Source organism: Protomyctophum parallelum (genome assembly GCF_964188405.1).
Source record: "Protomyctophum parallelum genome assembly, chromosome: 3".
NCBI lineage: Eukaryota > Metazoa > Chordata > Actinopteri > Myctophiformes > Myctophidae > Protomyctophum > Protomyctophum parallelum.
Window position 1 is genome coordinate 5,806,650 of NC_139698.1, and position 18,687 is coordinate 5,825,336.

At 44.4% G+C, this 18,687-nt stretch overlaps 2 protein-coding genes across 2 annotated transcripts; both read left to right on the plus strand.

The window, feature by feature from the left end:
* Positions 1-389: 389 nt before the first annotated feature.
* On the plus strand, positions 390-5,962 carry LOC310856145 (uncharacterized protein). Its single transcript, XM_083761391.1, has 4 exons — positions 390-754; positions 2,552-2,832; positions 3,714-4,562; positions 4,938-5,962. Exons 1-4 carry the CDS (start codon positions 717-719, stop codon positions 5,909-5,911), a joined length of 2,142 nt encoding a protein of 713 aa, XP_083617517.1. The 5' UTR covers positions 390-716; the 3' UTR covers positions 5,912-5,962.
* An 8,481-nt stretch (positions 5,963-14,443) lies between these two features.
* LOC310856148 (uncharacterized protein) lies at positions 14,444-17,711 on the plus strand (the record flags this gene model as incomplete). The annotated part of the gene is made up of 2 exons (XM_083761394.1): positions 14,444-14,726; positions 16,778-17,711. 2 exons carry the CDS (start codon positions 14,444-14,446, stop codon positions 17,671-17,673), a joined length of 1,179 nt encoding a protein of 392 aa, XP_083617520.1. The 3' UTR covers positions 17,674-17,711.
* Between the last annotated feature and the right edge of the window lie 976 nt (positions 17,712-18,687).

Sequence of the window (18,687 nt, forward strand, 5' to 3'; positions counted from 1 at the left end):
GGGAATAGCCAATAATGTGGACCGCTTTGGTGGGGGGGACGTAACAACTACAAATAAAGGTAAGAAAGCCTTCTAGCATGGAATTCTCCTTTAAGCCTGCACAGCACTTGGGTCAGCTTCTGTTGTTTCAAATGTGCTATATAAATAAAGTTTGATTTGATTTGATATTTAAGACAAAAGAAAAGACATCGCTCGGATGTAACTGACACTCCTCCCTCCAGCCACCAGGGCGGCGACATTACGCCTGCCTTCCCATGCTCGGCTCCTCCTCTCTCTCTCTCTGCCTCGGTCTGAGCATGCGCCGTAAACCACGTTGACGCGGAAGTGTTGCGTGTGTTGTTGTTTTTGTTTTCATTATGCAGCAGGCAGCCACAAGACATGAGGATAACAGCAATAACGACAATGAATTAGACACAGAACGTGATATAGAGAAGAGACGATATGTTAGTAAACAGTAAACACGTTTGACCGCGTTTCTGTTGAATTGAAAATGGAGGACCCTGATGTAAACAAGTCTCTAGTGCTTTTTTTTCATTCTGGTTTTATCCTCGTTGCAGTTTTTCTATTGATCGACCTGTGCCTTCGTTTGAGCCGTTACCCACTCTGCAAACTGTGAATAACATTCTCAATCAATCAATCAATCAATGACTTGTGAGGACTCTGGGAATACACGCAGCTTCAAATCAAATATGTGGGACCATTTTGACATGATATGAATGATGATGCTGTCCGCTGCTGTAACAACCACCACCAGGTAGACCTGTACTCACAATTATTTGATATATTAGTATATATATATATATATATTTTTTTTCTTTTAGCATCCCCATGTTTAAAATATTCATGTGTTTTCAAACTTAAAAAGTTTGAAATTGTAAGAAAGAAATTGTAGATTCATAGCAGATTCTACAAGCAAAAGAAAGTGTTATGGCTGCAATTCGAAACTGGCCTCTGTAAAATCTGAATCCCCCCCCACCCCATTTTCCCTCACTGTATATTGTATCTTTTCCCTTTTTTGCTTCCCATTATGATGAATTACTGTTCTGTTCTTTAGCTACATAGAAATGTCTATTTGTATGTCTCTAAATGTTTGTATGTCTTTAAATGTTTTGATGAATTGAACAATGTGGACCCTGTTGTAAACAAGTGTAATGCTTAATTGGGTCGTCCACTCACAGTTGACAGTCTTTGTATTGAGTTTGTGCTTAAAATGTACTGTAAATTCTACAAACTGTTAATAAATATTTCAATCAATCAATCAATCAATTGTTGAGCTTGTAGATCTATACCACAGTGGTTCTTAACCCGTGGACCACCAGAGGTCCTTGAGAGGGTTCCAGGTGGTCCCTCAGTCCCTACGCTCATTCTGTAGCGTAGGGACTGAGCGAACATATTGGGGCTAGGCAGGGGCGGCCTTAGCAATCTGGAGGCCCGTTTCAAGACCAAATATGAGGCCTCCATAGGCTATACCTATGACATAATTATTCTGTTGATACAGGTGTATTGATACAAATATAGTTTTGACTGTTCAATATCGTGCGCAGCCATTACTCTCGACAATTACACACCAACAACACCTCTCCTCATCCTGTCGTTCCTTCACAATAAAGTGTCTCCCCTTTACCTCAATGGCGCACATTTTACACAGGCTATTAACAGGAAATAAGTGTAACTTAACATTGTGGGAGAGAGTAAGGCAGTGAGTGAGAGAGAGAGGGGGCAGGGGTTGACTGACACCTGACGGTTAGTCGTATAGCTCGGAGGCCCCCCTGAGGGTGGAGGCCCGTTTCAATTGAAACTGGTGAAACATAGCAAAGGCCTCCTATGGGGCTAGGTGGTCCCCAGCTAAATGATGGAGAGTTGGTAACCAAATGGACCCATACACTTATAGATCTTTTAACTCTGGAGAATGGTTTAATTTGTTTTCATTGATATGAAGAAGGTTGAACACCGCTGATCTAGCAGATTCATAGCAGATATACAAGCTCAAAATGTGTCGCGAGGTTTATTCCTATTCCTATTTTAGTCAATTGTTTAGTCTAGTCTTAGTCGACTAAATGTCAAAGTCTTTCAATCAGTCTGAGTGTTCATTTTGACAGCAAATTATTTTAAACACACCATTTAGTTTTAGTCCTATTTTAGTCATCTGAAATGGTTTAGTCTAGTCGTAGACCACTACAAATATCAAAATCTTTTAGTATTTCAGTCTCAGTCAACAAAATTAACACTGCAACTGTCAAGGTCAGATTTTATTGTCAATCCAATACATGTGCAGACATATAGAGGGCTGAAATTGTGTTTCCCTCTAATCCACCGTGCAAATAAAACAATAAACAGCAAGTAACGGTGACAATAACAACAATAGTGCAACAAGATTAAAAGACACTATAGTGCAACGATTACAAAAATACCTAATAGAAACCTAAACATTTAAAAGTATTGTACTGTATTTTACATGTGCAAAGAATGTGTATAGCAGCAGTTGAATACATACATTTACATTTGATCTTTGTGTGTTGTAACTGTGGTAACTGTGTTGTAATTGTGACAGCCCTACGACCACCACCGCCACCACTAGGAGGCACTGTGAGCTGAAATGTGTCAGCGTGTGCGTGGGCGAGCAGCTGTCCGCCGTGGGAGAGGACATACTGTGCGTGCTGGAGAAACATGGCGGCGGCGGCGATCGCGTCCTGCTGAACGTCAGGGTGTTCGTGCTGGAGCGCCTCAGTGTGGCCGCCGAGTGCATCTGCAGCCTCTTCCAGAGGGAGGTGGAGGCCCTGCGACGGACCCTGACCGACGCACACCACCATCGGGTCAAGGACCCTCACTTTGGTAGGTGTTGACTACCACTCAACCTCTGGTCCCTACATGGGTGTGTGTGCGCGCGCGTGTGTGTGCATACGTGCGTGTGTGTGTTTCCAATGGAAACAAGCGATAGTGCTTTCTTGGGTTCTGAATCCTCTTAGCAGAACTCGTGCTGTGCTTTTTTCTGCAAACTGTTGATTGAAAATAGCAGATCTACAAGCTTTGCCAGATATTTATCCGTGGGCCTGGAAATGTAATGCATCAAATATGATTAGTTTGGGGGGGGGTCACAGACCCAATACTCTGAGATTGTATGCATGGAACCAAATTAACCCGTAAGGTTGTCATTTGGTTCCATTTTTAGTTTTTGACACAATGCCGATGTATGTAGTCTCTCGAGACACACTGTTGACTAACGAAAAGAGGTTGCTGTTTTTTCTTTGTTTTTACCGATGGGTACCCAGATTGATGCAGATGTGACTCTATCATTGGAATGCTTTCTGAGGGCAGCACTGAGGGTCCATTTGGTCAGACCCACATAACTGCAAAAGTGTAGAAATATCCGATATAGAGGGCATGCATAAAGTGAGTGGCGAATTGAGTGGCAAAGTGAGTTTAACGTTGTTTAACATCGGTTTAATGTGTAGTTTAACATCGTTTAATGCGATCAATATACAGTAGGACTTTTCTGTTTGGATGTACAACAGGCATGGGCTGTCGAGGCCAGAAAGTAGTTTTTATGCCACACGCATACCCTCTATATTAATATATACAAGCTCGCAGATATGATATTTTTTGGAGATTTACTTTTGTACTTTAATACTTTGTCCACTATTGCAATCCTGGCAGTCATATAGAGCACCTTGAGCTGCTCTCTCTCTGCTAACATTATGTTCTCCTCCTGGTAGATGTGCCTCATCAGCTCCCTGTGTGTAAAGAGGAGGTTTCATCTGAGCCTGAGGAGGAGAGGAGCTCCCGTCTGGACCGGGAGGAGAGGAGCTCCCGTCTGGACCAGGAGGAGAGGAGCTCCCATCTGGACCGGGAGGAGAGGAGCTCCTGTCTGGACCGGGAGGAGAGGAGCTCCCGTCTGGACCGGGAGGAGAGGAGCTCCTGTCTGGACCGGGAGGAGAGGAGCTCCTGTCTGGACCGGGAGGAGAGGAGCTCCTGTTTGGACCGGGAGGAGAGGAGCTCCCGTCTGGACCAGGAGGAGAGGAGCTCCCGTCTGGACCGGGAGGAGAGGAGCTCCCGTCTGGACCGGGAGGAGAGGAGCTCCCGTCTGGACCGGGAGGAGAGGAGCTCCTGTCTGGACCGGGAGGAACCACAACCTCCACAGCGCGAGGAGAGGAGCTACTCTGGTCTTCTGCTCCAGGAGGAGAGGAACTCCTGTCTGAACCAGGAGGAACAACAACCTCCACAGCGCGAGGAGAGGAGCTACTCTGGTCTGCTGCTCCGGGAGGAGAGGAGCTCCTGTCTGAACCGGGAGGAACAGCAACCTCCACAGCGCGAGGAGAGGAGCTGCTCTGGTCTTCTGCTCCGGGAGGAGAGGAGCTCCTGTCTGGACCGGGAGGAACCACAACCTCCACAGCGCGAGGAGAGGAGCTACTCTGGTCTTCTGCTCCAAGAGGAGAGTAGCTCCCGTCTGGACCGGGAGGAACAACAACCTCCACAGCGCGAGGAGAGGAGCTACTCTGGTCTGCTGCTCCAGGAGGAGAGGAGCTCCTGTCTGGACCGGGAGGAACCAGAGCCTCCACACCAAGGTTATTATAGTTAACTAAAACTAATAAAAAAAACGAAAACAAAAATTTCCACTTGCAACTAAATACAAACTAGAAAAGGACAAGAAAAACGAGAACTAACTGAAACTGTGTTGTGCTTACAAAAAAGAAGAAAAAAAAAACTAACTGAACTGATAGATACAATGTTTTCGTTTTAGTGAATTTATTTATAAGCTTAATCTGTAACTGATTTTATTAAGGGACTTCCTCCCTATTGTCTATAGGAATTTAACCGTGTGTAAGACGGAGATCTACACCAATAGCTGAATATAGGAGGGGCTAGCGCCGCTCAAAAAAAAGAATATTAAGTATCTAAATACATCACTGTTTCTCTGATATGTCTTTCTCCCTGCCTAGACTTCCTCCCCATCTGTAAAGAAGAGTTGTCCCCCGGACGTCCCCCGGAGCCGAGCCACCCCGCTATGTTCCCGCCGGTGGAGGAGTCGCCACGGCCGCCGCCTCTGCACATCAAAGAGGAACCCGAGGAGCTAGCCGCGTGCGCGGCAGCGGAGGCTAACGGGTCAACAACACCGACGTTACTGGCGGTGGTGAAAAGCGACAGTGACAACGAGACGGAGGAGCCTCTGGCCGGCACCTCGACTCAACGACTCGTGACGACGCAACGCGCCGCCGCGGAGGACCGCCAAACGTCGTGGCCGGCGGCCAGCGGCGACCAGCCACTCTCCTCCTCGCACCGCTCCGAGTCCGACACCGAAGACAGCGACGAGTGGGACACCGGCGGAGACCGTTCGCCCTTAAAAGCGCGAAACGCAGGAGCGCGGCAGACTTTGTCTTCGCTGGCGGGCGGCCCCCCGCCGCCGTCGCAGGAGGAGGAGCCCAGGTCGTCGACGTCGTCTCCCAGGAGGAGTCGCCACCACCACCACCGCACGGGGAAGAAAACGGTCAGCTGCGAGGTCTGCGGCAAGACGTTCAGCCGCAACGAGCACCTCAACAGACACACGAAGACCCACACGGGGGAGAAGCCCTACAGCTGCACGGTCTGCGGCAAGGCCTGGGGCGAGAAGGGCGACCTGACCAAGCACATGCGCATCCACACGGGCGAGAAGCCCTTCAGCTGCCCGTTCTGCCGCAAGGGCTTCGGCCAGGTGTGCGACCTGAAGAAGCACATACGGGCGCACACGGGAGAGAAGCCCTACGTGTGCGCCGTGTGCGGCAAGGGCTGCAGCCAGATGGGCGACCTGAAGAAGCACATGATGACGCACACGGGGGAGAGACCCTTCGACTGCGCCGTCTGCGGCAAGAACTTCTACCTCAACCAGCATCTGAAGAGGCACATGAAGATCCACGAGAGGGAGAAACCCTCCAGGTAGTCGAGGGGGACGCTTGTCTCGTCAGGCCAGGACTAACCTAATAACGATCAATGAGACAGTGGGTTTTAAACCCGTTTAGGAAAAAAGAACGCCTTCTAAATCCTGACCTGAGTTTTCTGGAAAAACTTCAAATATTTATTCAAAACATTACAAAAATGTTATGTTGCTATTATGTACTGTACATAGCAAAAGGGGTTCCTGTCCTGAATGAGAGTCGGTAACCAAATGGACCCTTATCGGATGTTTAATCTCTTGAGAGTGTAAAATGAAACCAAATCGACCCTAACGTTCATGTTACACTCTCAAGAGTTAAATCATTGTTCAACGGCTGTGGATCAGGAGGTAGAGCAGGTCGACCAATGATCCGTGGGTCGGCGGTTCGAATCCCGGCTCCTCCTCCTGTCCACATGTGGAAGTGTCCTTGGGTAAGACACTGAACCCTACATTGCCTCCAATGAGTCGGTCGGTGCTAGCTTGCCACCGTTGGTGTGTGAATGTGGGAAGTGAGGACGCTGGCGTCGACTGTTCGCCGCTTCACCTCCCAATGTATGAATAAATGAACCATTGTAAAGCGCTTTGAGCACTTGGAAAAATCGCTATGAAAATGCAATTCAATTCATTAACATCTGCATTACTTAATTTTAAAAAGAAGTCTTCGCCATTAGAGAATGTAGAAGAATCAATGTTTGCCTGTCATCTCTCCTATGGTGCCAACATCAATACAGCATGGAAATGTGGACACAATTGTATCCAACATGCAACAACAAAACATTCTATGTTTTGGGTTCTGAGAGGCTAAAAGGCTCATACATAGTCTGGATTTTCGGTGTTTTTTACTCACGTTATTTCAGCTCCGGTGGTCAGCTCACCACCGGAGCGGTGGTCACCTCACCACCGGAGCGGTGGTCACCTCACCACCGGAGCGGTGGTCAGCTCACCACCGGAGCGGTGGTCAGCTCACCACCGGAGCGGTGGTCACCTCACCACCGGAGCGGTGGTCACCTCACCACCGAAAATCCAGACTATGAATGAGCCTTGAATCTCATCAAATGGTGGTCCGTGGCGCAAATGCCGAATAAATAATGGATCTTTACTGGTATAAAATGAGGACACGTCATGGACAGTTGGACACTAGAACAGCGGAATCACACCATGTGACAGCCCAACTGTGGGGGACAAAGTACTCGACCTCCAGTACTTTAGTCAAAGTAATAGATACTCCTGGACTGGTTAAATATTACTACACTAGTAATACTAGTGAACGTTGCTCTGTACTCGAGTTAAAGTACTGGAGTACTTGCTTTTTAACCCATTTAGCCTACATTTTCTGACAAACTTCTAATATTTATTCAAAAATTACAAAAAATAAAACAAAAATGTTGCTATTATTAGCAACGTGTACCCCAAAAGGGGTTCCCGTCCTAAATGCGTTAAATACTTTTCCAAAGGAAAGTACAGTAAACTTCTTTTTAATGCATTGCTGTATTACAAGATAGAAAAACCTACATTTTTATGCCAAACCTACTATGAATATGACTGTGGGTACATACTTGTAATTTTATATTTTTAACTAGCAACAGTGAAAACGGCACATTAACACATCGTGTCCATGCTGTGAAAATACCTTTTTAAACGCTGAACAATCAATCGATATGGAATGTGGCAGCAGCTCTTCCCCCATTGGACCTTGGGACATTTCAAAGTTTATTTTTATGAGTGAAAATTTGAAACCTCATCCAAAACGTATCCTTGATGCCAACTATAATAGACGATTGATGACTTTACAGCTGCAGATATCAATCATGTTCTCGGTGATTATTCTATCGATTACTTTTTTCAACTAGTCGACTTATCCAGAAGTGCGTAAAACTAAATCGTATACGAATTGATTAACCACTAACGGTTATTTTATACTTTGTTGCACAACAATGTCGTGCAAAAATATGTCATAATTGTTGATCTACAAGCTTAATCAGAACTGCTATTTTCATGTTTTGTTTTTGTTTTTGTCCACCTATGACATAGGGATTTGTTGTCCATGTTTGTTAAATTATCTTTTTTTAATTGATTGAATCACAATCTACTGCAAACACCCACGACTAATGTCATTATTTTATGGTGTCAACATAACAGCTTGGAAAGGGCTCTGTTAGTGAAATGGTCCTTTAAGAGATTTAACAGTTGCACTTGCACATGCACAATGTTTACTCGGCTCGCAAAACACACGGGGATAAATAAATAATGCATTTGGCCATATGAGACCTTTACATTTTTGGTTTGAGTTTTATCTTCATTTGGTTTTGAAATATAGAATACCAGAATATAAGCCATGCCGGTTTTGACCGGTTTCATCAGGTGGCTGTGGGACGTTTTCCCCACCACGCCTATAGGCCTATAGGCGTGGTGGGGAAAACGTACACAGTATAGGCCCTATACTGTTGATCCAATCCATTGTAGAGTTGACTTCAATTAATTGTATGTTGATACGTTTATATATACTATACAGTCTGACAGTAAACCAAGTCTATTTTTAATCAAAAATAAAGACATGAAATGAAAAGACCATCACTGCATGAAACGTAGTCAACAAACTATAGGCTACTATTTTTTTTAACTAGTCAATATTGGCCAAATTGTCAAATAATATAAGAGGCAAACATTGTGGAAAAATAGCTGATCTACAAGATCACAATGCCTCACGCTGCGAGGGGTATATATTTCCACAATTTGTATCTGTGGTACCGACTTGAGTCAAACAAAATGTAATGCCTCAACTCCTACAAGTGCTTGTCATGGTGGCGGGGGTCTTTGCTTTTACCTCTATAGGCTGCTAATTAGAACAATGAAAGTGTATAATTAGTCCATAATTGAATAGGAATAGACTAATATAGGGGGAGAGAAGTTGTATAATGCACATAAAACAATACTTGTTTTTAATCAGCTCAATAGTCCACTGACCACCTGTGAAATCAGAAAAGACGCTTTCTGCTGGGATTAATATGGACCACTACTGCCATCTAGGGGAGAAAAGGGGACAGTGTTCCGTTCACCTCCAACTGTTCTCTGGCCTCCTGGTAGTAGGATTGCATCCAGCTCACTGATGTGCTATCAGAACACCATTATTATAATGTTCTCATTTTCATCATAGAACCAATTACTGAATGGCAAGTCTCCAGGTTTTCTTCAGAATAATGTGACACTGATTTACTATGACATATTAGGAGTCCAAATGTTTCATTTTGCAAGGACCTCCTGATCCTTTGGCCCATGGACACTAGCAAAGCCCAGCCTTTGAAGGGTACGAAAACCGTATAAGCAAGCACAACAATACTACACTGTTTTATCCTACCTGCAGTATCTGCAGCAGTACAGTTTATTTTTTAATTTGTCCAATACCTCAATATATCCACGACATATTTATAGGCCTACACACACGACTGAAGTGAAATGATTTGAAGCCGTACACTTACACTTAATTACAGCAGTGGTTTCACACACAGGGACACTGTTTTTGTAGGGATTAGACATAGATCCCCAGCACTGAGTGTACACGTGGAGCCAAAATGGACCCGCTTGTACACTCGAGTTACAGCAATCAAAGAGCCACTGAGCCTGTACGGGTCCATTTGGTTCCCATTGATAATAGGGATGTGTCCGATTAGTCGTTAATAGGATCAAAATCAATTATTAAACAAATGTTGCAAAGGCTATGTTGTCATCAAAACCCTGACCATAGTAAGTACATTTTAGGGGATACCATTTATTTAGTTAGCTTATAGGCTAATGTTGAGGAAAGGAAAGGGCTACAGGCCTACCAAAGTGTGCATTATTGGTATGTGGATGGATAACATGATACTTTTTTACCACAATGTATGCTTTATGCTTAAAACCCCCGTTTACTATCGATTAATATTGAATTATAGGTAATCAATGTTGGACACTTTTATACATTCCTAATTAATAATGTATCCGGGGACCCCCTGAAGGACATCTGGGGGTCCCCGGACCTCATGCACAGCATACAGGCCCACTCCACCTACAATCAGGCACAAACCTGTCATCACAATTTCTTTTCTCCCAAAAATGAATGCATGTCATCTCACAAGTGTTGCACAGGAGACTAGTGAATAGTGCTGAACATGGTATTGTGCATTTACAAATTGAGTTTTCATATAAGCATAAAACAGATTTTGGTTTTCATAAATTACTTGAATAGGGCTAGCTTACCACGGTTATGTTTAAATGTATCTAAAGTAAAATGTAGACAATTATATTAGTGTTCCCCCCCCCCCCCTACCTAAAATGCCCAAAAGGTGATAAAGCAATAGAAAAATAGCTGCGCCATGTCTGAGCTATCAGATTGAAAATAGCCACGCAAGGTTAGATTTGAAAATTTTATTATAAACATTTATAAAATCAAAGTGCACGGCTCTCATTAAGCCAGTCCCATTATATAAAAATAAAAACAGCATGTGGCAGACAGCCACATTCAGTGACTTTCAGATGAGGGCCACAGGCATCCATTTGAGGATTTTAAGAGTTTTCGGCCTAGATAGATTAGAGACCTAGAGCAAATACCCAAATCCTCAGTTAATTAAACAAAATGGACCCGGTGCCATTTGTTGTTCCAAATGGCCATCATGAACGAACAGTGCCCATTGGAGTCACATTAGATCACACATTTCTGTCCAACATTGGTCTACAAACAAACCTTTAGAGTTAAACATAATTAATAATAAAAATCGCATCCACTCGAATAGTGAGTGGATGTGACTTGGATTTTGTGCATTGCCATATTTGCCATGCCACATTTGCAGAGGCAATTTCATGACCCTGAATGGGGGCATCGAAGTGATCCCAGGTCCTGTTTTTTATAGTTTTGATTGATCTACCAGATAATTAAAATAACAGGGGATTCGGACATCTTGGGATCCTGGAGATGTCCAGAACACTAGGGCCATTTTTGAAACTAGCTCCTCACCACTCGCCCGCGGCCCTACACACTTTCACTCGGTTTGAGCATAGATATATAAATAATAGAGACGCAATGCAATGCACATGGATGGGAGGGGAATTCCGGTGCCGTCTATTTATACATCTATGCTCAAACCAAGTGGAAGTGTGTAGGACGAGTGGTGAGGAGCTAGTTTCAAAAAGGGGGCCACTCTCATTGTTCCTGACGTGGAAGCGCTGAGCCAGGCCGGGGTTTCACTCCTACGGGGCAGAGCTCTCCTCCTCCATAGGCGTGTGTTGAGGATAATGTTGATGATGATGATGCAGCTCTTCTTCTTCTTTTAGCTGGAGATGCTGTGGCTCCTCCTTCATTAGGCTGGGACTCCTCGCCTCTTCCGTTAGCCTGGGGCTCCTGGACATAGCCGCCATGTCATACATGGGGGGGTGGTGGTGCATGGTGTCTGGAGAAAACAGGACGAGAGAGAGAGAACCATTAGCCTGGCCCAGCCTTGAGCCAAATTCCAATACCGAAAATCTCTGCCACTCGCTCATTCACACTATAAATATGTGACCATCTCGTAGACTTCACACAACTTGCATGGAGATCTTTGAATACGCTAGGTTGAACAAACTGCAACGATTTACACTCGGACACTGACATTATGCGATGTCTACAGTCTACACGATTGTCACATATTTCAGCAGGTCACCATTTTCACCGTAACACAACCATGCTGGAGTGACAGAGTGTGAGTGAGCGAGTGAATTTGGCTATAGAAAGGTATAGGCGCCTCCGTCGGCTCTCGGGCGTATGTGTGCAAAAGTTAGGTCTGCTTGGCCAGTAGTCACTTAAGTGGCAGCGTGGCGGTAGCGTGCCTTCACGTCGACACACGCTCCAATGAACTGCAGGCATAATAATAATAATAATTTGTATTATTTTAATATCTATGAGCCCAGCCTGTGTGAATTCTGGTCTAGAGAGGGGCGGGTGCCGGACAAAACAGGCGGTGGAGCCTATTGGGTCACTGATCTAGCAGGCCAGTTATCCTGTATTATGCTAAAGCTAATCATCTGTAGGCTACCGGTGGGGCCATAGTATGAATACCAACCTGTTCCGTCCGGTTTAAGGTCTGGACGCACGGAGGCCAGCAGTCTGTTGAGTCTCTCCAGTTCTTTGCGGCTCTGATGATTCTGTTCCGCTAATGGCGCCAACAGCTCTGTCACCTCAAAACAGACACAAAAAAAGAGTTTTGAGACTCTAATAGTGCTGCACAATTAATCGAAAAAGGCAGCACTAGTTGGCTGTCCAATTCATTTTAGTTAGAGATGCTCTGATAACCGGCCACTGATCGGCCCATATTCACGCCGATCGGTGATTTACCCTATCTGGAGAAACCGATCTTTTACACTATTTAAGTGGTATAAATGCGTTCACGCGACCTCGTCTGTTAATTAGTATTATTTATTATTCTGTGCCCTAATGGCTGAAGCAGATTGTGGAAAAGCAAATGGTCAAATAAATATTTGATTAAGGAATAGAATATTTCTGTATATAATCTGTATACAAGTGTAGATTTTTATGTTAGACATTGAGGGGAAATAACATTCTCAGATTTAAAAAATAAACGCTGCATATCAACTAACCAGTTAATCAATCAGCTTATCAAAATGTATCAATTAATGCAATAATCGATAATTCCCATCCCTACCACAAGTAGCCATGACTTAAATCTATCTTAAAACTGCTTTAAAATGGGAATTACTTTAATCCAGGATATGTTCCTACTGGGATTTATTTTATTAAAAAAAAAATGAATTGAATACAAATTAAAGGACCCCATTGGAAACAAGCCATAGGCTTTCATGGGTTTAAATCCTCTTAGCAGACTTTGTATTGAACTGTACTTTTAATTATTTTATTGCCAACTGGTAATAAAGTATTCAATCAATCAGTAACCCCAAAGGATCCTTTACCAATCACACAAAAATTAAAACAAAAACCGTCCCAAGGATGAAGTCACTAATGTTTCCCTGGAGAGGGAAGTCTGGAACACTATCTGGTAGAGCTGTTGCCCCACGCGACAAGACTACGGATAAGCGGTTGAAGATGGATGGATGGATGGATGGATGGAAGCCTATGGCTTGTTTCCATTGAGGTCTTCCGTTTTCAATTCATCAGAACATTTAATGACATACATAAAAGCCTATACAGTACTATGCAAAAAAACAAAACAAACAAACAAACAAAAATAACAATATACAAGCCAATCTTGTCCCTGATACAAACTGTATACAGCTGGGGGTGGAGTGGGCTCCATGCACTTTCAAATAGCCTACATAATTACTTTAAGGGGTCCTACAGTGAATGAATGAATGAATGTATAATCATCAGATGTTTTAGCATTACCTCCACACGGATGTTTGAAGCTGCCGCTCCCAGACGCTCACTGATGAAAGCGTCCAGCGTCATGCGGGACGCAGATGATGAAGAAGTAGACATGTTGTGTTCGTTTTCCGTTGTCTGTCTGTGATAAATGAATAAAATACAAGTTTAAAAACGACGTTAAAAAACTAAGCCAAAACCTGCAGCCAAACGACGCAAACAAGTTTTCCTGGTGGTCGGTGGGCGGCGCGCTGCGTTCTGTGCGTGTTAAGTAGCCTGGTGGACGCGCATACCCGGTTTGGAACGGATACGGAAACAGTCTGCGTGCATACCATGTATTGTGTGCGTGGAAGAGACCGGATACAGGGGGGCGGGCTCTAGACCGGATGCGAGCGGTGAACAACTAAATTGAAGCCTGCAACCTCACGTCGCCCACAAGTAACTATACATCTGATTGATTATTAGGCTAAAAGTTTGCAAATATCTAAACCACATTTCAATTTAAGTACAGACATTTAAAAGGCATATTTAAGTACTCAAAAATGTACAATAAGAATTAGGCCTACCTCAAATACTTACTTTTTTTTTTTTTTTTCCCCAATCCCATTGTGAGCTTGTTTAGTTCTGCAAACTGTTAATAAATCAATCAATCAATCGGTTATTTTCAAATGGCTGAATTGTGGCTGGAGTATAGTTAATGCGTGTTCTGTAATACTTATCATAATAAAGTAACTATAGGAACTAAAGTTTTTCAAATAAATGTAGTGGGGTAAAAAGTAGCCCTTTGCCTCTGAGATGTATGTGGAGTAGAAGTATTGGAAATTGGACATAGGCCTACTCATGTAAATAAAGCACAATATTTAAGTATTTAAGTGGAACAAAGCAATCAAGACAAAACAATGTGTGTACAAAATAAATACATATTGAGGAATTAAAAAAAGGTGTAAACAGAGCTGTGTTACACACTCTCACCAGCAGATGGCGGTGTTAACACAGCACCGTGCCCACACGTCAACTCCTTATTTGACATGCGCGAAATAACCATCGTCGATCAGGAAGTGCCTCCACATTGTTTTGTTTACATTCATTTTTGGCTCGCCAGAATAATCCACCGTGGGAAACAAACAAACAAACAAACAAACAAACAAGCTGCGTTGTTTTATTTTTCAGATGAAACGAAAATAAACGAGTTTAAAATGTGCGACATAGAGACACTGAGACTGTTCATCAATCAGCGTCTGACCGCCGTGGCGGAGGACATTCTGTCCGTGTTTGTGAGGACTCTGGTGGACTACCAGAGACAGCTGGACGTCCTCAACCCTCCTCCTGCTGCTGTGAGGACTCTGGTGGACTACCAGAGACAGCTGGATGTCCTCAACCCTCCTCCTGCTGCTGTGAGGACTCTGGTGGACTACCAGAGACAGCTGGATGTCCTCAACCCTCCTGCTGCTGCTGCTGCTGTCAAAACTCAACCCGCAGGTTGGTACAGTTACTAAAAATCACTGGTTCCCAAACTTTATCATGTCTTGTCAGGGACCCCCAAAGTGGCCCGCGGACCCCCATTTGAAGAGATAATGTCAGGGACATCTTAAGAGAAGATTGTTATTATTATTACGGCTCTATAGCAGTGATTCTCACCCCAGTGGGGTGAGAATCACTGCTAGAGCCATAACAATCTTCTCTAATGGAGGTCCCTGGCATATCTTTCCAAATGGGGGTCCGTGGGATAATTAGTGTCAATTTGGGGGTCCCTGCTCTACAGGGATCTCACCACAGACAGACATGCATGCATGCACCGCAGGTATATCATTTGATTACCGTGATTTTATGATCGCATTATATTTAATTATGGACAATGTTGCATAAATACACATGTCAAAAGGATAGAGCACAAACTAGCATGAGAGCTAATTTCCATGATGCTCCTTTAAATTGAGTTCACAGAAGCAGTGAAAGCAGTGCCCTGCTATTTGCCCCTGTTATATGACCAGGGGTCCCTGGCACAATGCAACGTGTTGTGATCTTGTAGATCTGCTATTTGCCCCTGTTATGACCGGGGGTCCCTGGCACAATGCAATGTGTTGTGTGAGCTTGTATATCTGCTATTTGCCCCTGTGATGACTGGGGGTCCCTGCCGCAATGCAACGTGTTGTGAGCTAAGCTTGTAGATCTGCTATTTGCCTCTGTTATGACTGGGGGGTCCCTGGCACAATGCAACGTGTTGTGAGCTAAGCTTGTAGATCTGCTATTTGCCTCTGTTATGACTGGGGGGTCCCTGGCGCAATGCAACGTGTTGTGAGCTTGTAGATCTGCTATTTGCCCCTGTTGTGACCGGGGTCCCTGGCACAATGCAACGTGTTGTGTGAGCTTGTAGATCTGCTATTTGCCCCTGTTGTGACCGGGGGTCCCTGACACAATGCAACGTGTTGTGAGCTTGTAGATCTTCTATTTGCCCCTGTTATGACCAGGGGTCCCTGCCGCAATGCAACGTGTTGTGAGCTAAGCTTGTAGATCTGCTATTTGCCTCTGTTATGACTGGGGGGTCCCTGGCACAATGCAATGCGTTGTGATCTTGTAGATCTGCTATTTGCCCCTGTTATTTGACCATGGCACAATGGCCTCTCAAATCGGAAAAAAATGCACTGCTTTCACTGCTTCTGTGAACTCAATTTAAAGGATGCGGTGCATGCATGCATGTCTGTGGTGAGATCCCTGTAGAGCAGGGACCCCCAAATTGACACTAATTATCCCACGGACCCCCCTTTGGAAAGATATGCCAGGGACCTCCATTAGAGAAGATTGTTATGGCTCTAGCAGTGATTCTCACCCCACTGGGGGGGATTGCAGATCTACAAGCTCTGGCAGGGATTCATTACGAACCCAATGTTTCTCCTGGGAAGTTGTTGTAGTGGGAGTGTTATTATTTTGTTTCTCAAAATACGAAGTCAGGTTTGGCAGAGTCACGGTGGCTTTGTGTGGATCGCCTCCGGGCAAAACACTGTGTTTGGGCAATACTAAGGCTTCTATCACTCCCAATCTTCCGCCGTAGTCTAAAAACCCACCTTTTCAGACTCCATCATGGCCCATAGCACTTACCCTAACCCCTTAGATAGCATTTCTGTAGACTTAGATAGCATCTGATACAGATTTATAGCATGTTATGTAGACAGTACTATAATTGCATTGTATGTAGCCATAGCACGTCATAGTACATATGTATAGCATAGTATAGTATATATGTATAGTTTATATGTATAGTTTCATTATATAGATATTCCACTGTTATGTTCTTAGCTTACGCATGTTTCATGATAAATGCTTTTTATGTGATTTTATGTGATGTATGATGCTTTTTGTTCTTGCTTAATGTAAGTCGCTCTGGATTAAGAGTGTCTGCTGAATGCCTAAATTGTATCTGTATCTCTATTTATTTGTGTCATGTTGTGTATTTACATTCACCTATCTGTGTGCATATTATGGAAATATTATTAAGTATCGTCGTTGTTTGTCTTAATGTTCTGTTCCACCAGACTTTTTCCCCGCATGTGAAGAGGCGGTTTCACCCGAACATCAGGAGAGGCGCGACAGAGAGGATCCGCCGTACGGGTCAACGCTGGCGTTGCTGGTGGTGAAACGTGAGGATGGCGACGAAAGCATGGAGGCGGAGAAACCCGCAGCCGGCACCTCCACTCAACACACGACGCCGCCACAAGCTGAGCGCGGGACGTCGTCACAGCCAGCCGCCGCCGACGAGGACGATGACGTCGTCCAGGTGCTCTCTTCGCTCAGTTCCGAATCCGACGCCGAACTCACCGAAGACAGCGACGAGTGGGGGGAGGGGACCGGGGGGGGAGACCGGTCGGCTTTAAAAACTCCGAAATCACGCAAGACGACACTAGATGTGGAAGCCGGACGGAGTTTGTCGTTGAGAAACGAGCCGACCCACGACCCGGAATCGTTTAAAGAGATTTCGCCGGCCGGTCACGCGGGGGAGCAATCCTTTAATTTTACTTTTAGTGGCAAAGGGTTTGATGAAAGTTTGCAGCTGCAGAGTCCCATAGGAATAGACACAGGGGAGAACTGTTTCAGCTGTACGTTCTGTGGCCGGGGCTTTAGCCAAATGAGCAATCTCAAGAAACACACGATGACGCACACCGGGGAGAAGCCCTTTTGGTGTTCGGTCTGTGGCAAAGGTTTCAACCAAAAGGTCAACCTGAAGACGCACTTCAGGGTTCACACGGGGGAAAAACCCTTTAGTTGCACAGTCTGTGGCAAAAGTTTTAACCAGCACGGAACTGTCAAGATGCACATGAGAGTGCACACGGGGGAGAAACCGTATGCTTGTTCGATTTGCGGGAAATCTTTTAGTCAGCGTGGCGTACTGAAGAGCCACATGGGGGTTCACATAGCCCAGCTAAACAGTTAACATGTTCTTTATTTTATTTTGTATATCTCACACAAACCTAGATATACATCCATCCACCTTCAACCGCAGGAATCAGGAATCAGGTCGCGGGGGTAACAGTTCCAAACAGTGTGTTGTTATCGTCTCACTAATACTATGACGAAAAATGTTCTTCGACTACCTTTTTTTCACTGAAAACAACGACGTAACTAAATAAAAACTAAGCCATGATGACTAAAACTATGATTAAATATACTGACAATTTCATCAACAAATAAAAACTAGACTAAAATGTTAGGAAGGGACTAGTGGACAAGAGATCCAGTATAAGTCATTTTACACTTGGTTGCATGCTGAAAATAGCCGATCTACAAGCTCACAACTGTGAGCTTGCAGATCGGCTATTTTCAGCAAGTGTAAATGTGTCATTACGATGGCATCAACGCCCACCAAAATAGCCGATCGTAGATTTAGTCGACGGAAATCTTATGACATTTAGTCGACTAAAACTAGACTAACACGAAGACATTCCAGGTGACTAAAATGTGACTAAAACTAAACGAAACCTATTCAAGAGACTATGACTATCAAACATTTGCTCCCAAAAACAACACTTGTTCCAACAGAGATTTCCCAGCCTTCCATTTCCAGCAACTTGCTCCTCCCGAGGCGTTCCCAGGCCAGTGTGTCTCCTCCCAGTGGGGCGTGCAGCGAGGAGGAGGCATCCTAACCACTGTTGTTTTTGGCAGCAAATTTTGTTTTAGTCAAGGTTCAAGGTTTCTTTATTTTTGTCTCCCACATTTGTCTTGGACCCCAAGGACCCGCCCTGCAGCATACAGAAACAATACAATACAATACAATACACAAGACAACAAAGGCACACAGTGACCAACATTAAAAAACCACACACCAACATACCTAGTGCAAAAGAGGAAGAACATCACCTGATAACCTTCAGTCATAGTCTCTTGCATTGTTCTTTTTTTCCCCTCTCCTTAATTTAAATGTATGTGAGCCTGGACATTTTAATCTATA

What these genes read in the sequence shown, in the direction of transcription:
- LOC310856145 (XM_083761391.1), top strand. Translation starts at nt 717, where the DNA reads ATGATGATGCTGTCCGCTGCTGTAACAACCACCACCAG. An exon ending in GCTGTAACAACCACCACCAG is followed by an intron (nt 755 to 2,551) that starts GTAGACCTGTAC and finishes TAATTGTGACAG; the next exon opens with CCCTACGACCACCACCGCCA. An exon ending in GGTCAAGGACCCTCACTTTG is followed by an intron (nt 2,833 to 3,713) that starts GTAGGTGTTGAC and finishes TCCTCCTGGTAG; the next exon opens with ATGTGCCTCATCAGCTCCCT.